At 49.6% G+C, this 4,213-nt stretch overlaps 1 protein-coding gene across 1 annotated transcript in view; it reads right to left on the minus strand.

Annotated features, from left to right (window-relative positions):
* LOC125481224 (rho GTPase-activating protein 9-like) overlaps positions 1-2,754 on the minus strand; it is a gene marked incomplete at its 3' end in the record, with an annotated part of 3,499 nt that extends 745 nt beyond the window's left edge. Inside the window, exon 1 of the mRNA XM_048592493.1 lies at positions 2,473-2,754. Within this exon, the coding sequence (XP_048448450.1) occupies positions 2,473-2,508 (36 nt within the window). The remainder of the gene's footprint in view (positions 1-2,472) is intronic.
* Between the last annotated feature and the right edge of the window lie 1,459 nt (positions 2,755-4,213).

Consider the following 4,213-nt stretch of genomic DNA (forward strand, 5'->3'; position numbering starts at 1 on the left):
AGGGGGAGGGGGCCAACAGAGAGAAGGGGAATGGGAGAAGGGGAAGGGGAATGGGTGAAGGGGAGGGGGAGATGGGGAGAGAAGGAAGGAGAGAGAGAAGGGGGCGAGAAGTTGTGAGGGTCATTCAGAGGCTCAGAATGAAGATCTTTCAGCAAATGAATCAGCTCCCTGGGCCTCTGGCCTTGGGAAGGGACAGGCACCAGAGTCCTTGGCGATCGCCGGATAAAAAAAAGGAGCAGGAGTGGGCACTTTGGCCCCTCCTGGAGCCTGCTATCACGTTCAATGGGACCGCGACTGATCATCCAACTCAGTCCCCAATTCCCCGCTTTCTCCTCCCACCCCACCCCACCAAACTCTTTAACCTCCTGAAGAACTACATCAAACCCCTTCTGGAAAACATTCAATGTTTTGACGCCGACCGCTTTCTGTGGGCAGGGAATTCCACAGGCTCACAACCCACCCCCCAAATTCTCTGGGTGAAAACATTTCTCCTCATCTCAGTCCTGAGCCCCTCCCGTCTCCTTTAGACTGTGACTCCCATGCTAAACAGGCAGGGAGGGGCTGTTCTCCTACTAGGTCTGTGACAAATGGAGACTGGTCTCCTCCACAACAAATTCCCAAAGTCCCTGCCACCTACAATAAACTGACAAGGGCTCTGACAGAGGAAGATACAAGGGAGGGGAGGCTCACTCGACCGCGGTCAGTTTTAAGGAAGGAAAGGCAAGAGAGAGAGAGGAAGAAGAGAGAGGAAGTGAGAGGAGAGAGAGAGAGAGAGAGAGAGGAAAAAAGAGGTAGGGAGAGAGAGAGGAATGGTGTGATACAGAATGAGAGTGAGACAGAGAGATCAATGAATCTCTACAGTGTGGAAACAGGCCCTTTGGCCTAACAAGTCCACACCGAATCTCAGAACATCCCACCCAGACCCATCCCCCTAATCTACATATCCCTGGACACTATGGGACAATTTGCCACGGCCAACTCACCCTAACCTGCACATCCCTGGGCACTATGGAACAATTTCCCACGGCCAATTCACCCTAACCTGCACATCCCTGGGCACTATGGAACAATTTCCCACGGCCAATTCACCCTAACCTGCATATCTTTGGACTATGGGAGGAAACCGGAGAACCCAGAGGAAACCCACGCAGACACGGGGAGAACCTGCAAACTCCACACAGACAGTCGCCCAAGGGTGGGATTGAACCCGGGTCCCTGGCGCCGTGAGGCAACAGTGCTAACCACTGAGTTACCGTGTCGCCCTATAGACAGCAACGGATAGGCAGAGAGAGAAACAGACAGACATACAGACAAAGAGAGAGACAGAGGAAGACAGTGAGACAGACAGAGATGACAGAGAAAGAGACAGAGAGACAGATAGAGAGAGACAGAGACAGACAGAGAAAGAGAGACAGACAGAGAGAGAGAGTTAGAGAGAGAGACAGAGGGAGAGAGAGACAGATAGACAGAGAAAAATGAAGACACAGAGAAACAGAGAACATGGGAACATGAGTAGGCCATTCAGTGATCTGTCTCCGATTCCATACGCCTGCCTTCAGCCCTTTATCACATTTGCTAAACAAACATTTCTCTCTCTCTCCAATTTTAAAATTAACAATGGATCCAGCATTCTCCGCTGTTTTCCAAACCTCTCCCACCCTCTGCGTGTGGAAATGCTTCCTAACATCTCTCCCAAATGCTCTGGCTCTAATTCTCAGACTCTGTCCCTCGCTCTAGAGTCATAGAGATGTACAGTGCAGAAACAGACCCTTTGGTCCAACCTGTCCGTGCTGATCCAAATATCCAAAATTAATCCAGTCCCATTTGCCAGCATTTGGCCCATATCCCTCTAAACCCTTCCTATCCATGTCTCCATCCAGATGCCTTTTAAATGTTTTAACTGTACCAGCCCCCACCCACTTCCTCTGGCAGCTCGTTCCATACACGCACCACCCTCTGCGTGAAAAAGTTGCCCCTCAGGTCCCTTTTAAATCATTCCCCTCTCACCTTAAACCTATGCCCCTCTAGTTTTGGACTCCCCCACCCCTGGGGGAAAAGACCTTGGCTATTCACTTTATCCATGCCCCTCATGATTTTATAAACCTCTATAAGGTCACCCCCTTGGCCTCTCCCTGTAGCTCAAACCCTCCAACATCCTTGTAAATCTTTTCTGAACCCTTTCACAACATCCTTCCTACAACAGGGAGACCAGAACTGAACGCAGTATTCCAAAAGTGGCCCTAACCAATGCCCTGTACAGCCGCAACATGACCCTCCCAACTCCTATACTCAACACACTGACCAATAAAAGCAAGCATACCAAACACCTTCTTCACCGCCCTGTCTACCTGCGACTCCACTTTCGAGCAACTACGAACAAGGAACTAGTTCTGGAATCCGCAACCACTGCAAGGGAGTTTATCCACATCTGCCCAGTCCTTTCCTGTTAATGTCTTGGAGATCAGATCACACCTTACATTTCTGAATTCTAGAGAAAACAGGCCTCATTTGTGTAATCTCTCCCTTTGGCGTAGGTGTCCAGGTGCCATTCTTGTAAACCCACGTTGCACTCCGTTCAAAGCCAATAAATCCTTTCGAAGGTGTGCTGGATATCCAGACGTGCTCTCCGTACTCCAGCTAGGGTCCAAACAGGCTTTCACATAAGGAGATAGCAAGAATTGCAGATGCTGGAGTCAGGGACGATATAGTGCAGAGCTGGAGGAACATAGCAGGCCAGGCAGTATCAGAGGGGCAGGAGAGCCAACGTTTTGGGTTTACACCCTTCATCAGGACTGGGGAGGGGGTAAGGGAGCTCAGAAATAAATGGGGAGGGAGGGGGAAAGGGGTAGGTGACTCTCCTGCCCCTCCGATGCTGCCTGACCTGCTGTGTTCCTCCAGCTCCACAGGGTTTTGTGTAAATGCAGATTAACTTCTGCATCCTTATACTCCAGCCGTCTAAATATAAAGGCCAGTTTTGTTATTTTCCACATCTGTCCGTAACATTTTAAAGATCTATACACCTAAGTCTCTTCAGTTGTCCATTGCATTTAACTCCATACAATACAGAAAGTTCCCTGATCTATCCCTTTCTGGTCCACAATGGATCATCTCACACTTTTTTTCTGATGAAGGGTCTAGCCCGAAACGTCAGCCTCTCTGCTCCTATGATGCTGCTTGGCCTGCTGTTTTCATCCAGCCCTGCACCTTGTTGTCTCGGATTCTCCAGCATCTGCAGTTCCTACTATCATCTCACACTTCCTTGCATTCATGTCCATCTGCCACAGTTAAAGCATTCACTTAGTCGATCAGAGACGGGGAGAGAAGAGGGAGCGACACACAGGGACAGAGAGAGAGAGAGAGAAAAGGTAGACGGAAGGAAAGACAGAGGAAGAGACAGGCATAAAGAAAGAGACGGAGAGAGCAAGACAGAGAGAGTGTCAGGGAGAGGGGGAGAAAATCAAGAGAGAGGAGGAGTGACAGGGAGAGAGAGGGAGATACACAGAGAGCAAGAGAGGGAGATACACAGAGAGCAAGAGAGAAAAAGAAAGAGACAGAAAGAATTAGACAGTGAGAGAAAGAGAGAGAGAGAGACAAGAGAGAGTGTGAGAGGTGGACAAAGAGGGAGGGGTGGAGAGCGAGAGAGCGAGAGGGGGAAAGAAACAGAGACAGAAAAAGAGTGGGTGAGAGAGATAGAGATAGAGAGAGAGAGAGAGAGACCGAGACAGAGAGAAAAACAGAGAGGACGAGTGAAAGAAAGAGAGAAAGAGTGAAACAGATAGACACAGAGAGAGGGTGACAAAGGAGTGGTGGGGGGAGAGAAAGAAAGTGAGATTGAGAGAGAGAAAGACAGAAGGTGGGAGAGAGAGAGTGAAAGATACACAGAGACAGAGAAAGAGAGGAGGGAGAGAGAAAGTGAGATAGAAAGAGACAGCGAGGCAGAAAGTGAGAGAGAGAGAGACAGGGAGGGTGTGAGGGAGAGAGAGAAGGCAAGATAGAAAGAGAGAGCAAGGCAATGAGAGAGAGAGACACAGACAGAAAGGGTGTGAGAGAGACAGAGACGGAGACAGAGAGGGTGTGTGAGAGAAACAGAGAGAGAGTCAGAGAGCGTGTGTGAGAGGGACAGACAGCGTGTGTGTGTGTGTGTGTGTGTGTGTGTGTACAGCGAGACAGAAACAGAGAGAGTGTGTGAGAGAGACAGAGAGAGAGTCAGAGA

This window comes from Rhincodon typus, unplaced genomic scaffold (assembly GCF_021869965.1).
Source record: "Rhincodon typus isolate 14 unplaced genomic scaffold, sRhiTyp1.1 hic_rhity00001337, whole genome shotgun sequence".
Lineage (NCBI taxonomy): Eukaryota > Metazoa > Chordata > Chondrichthyes > Orectolobiformes > Rhincodontidae > Rhincodon > Rhincodon typus.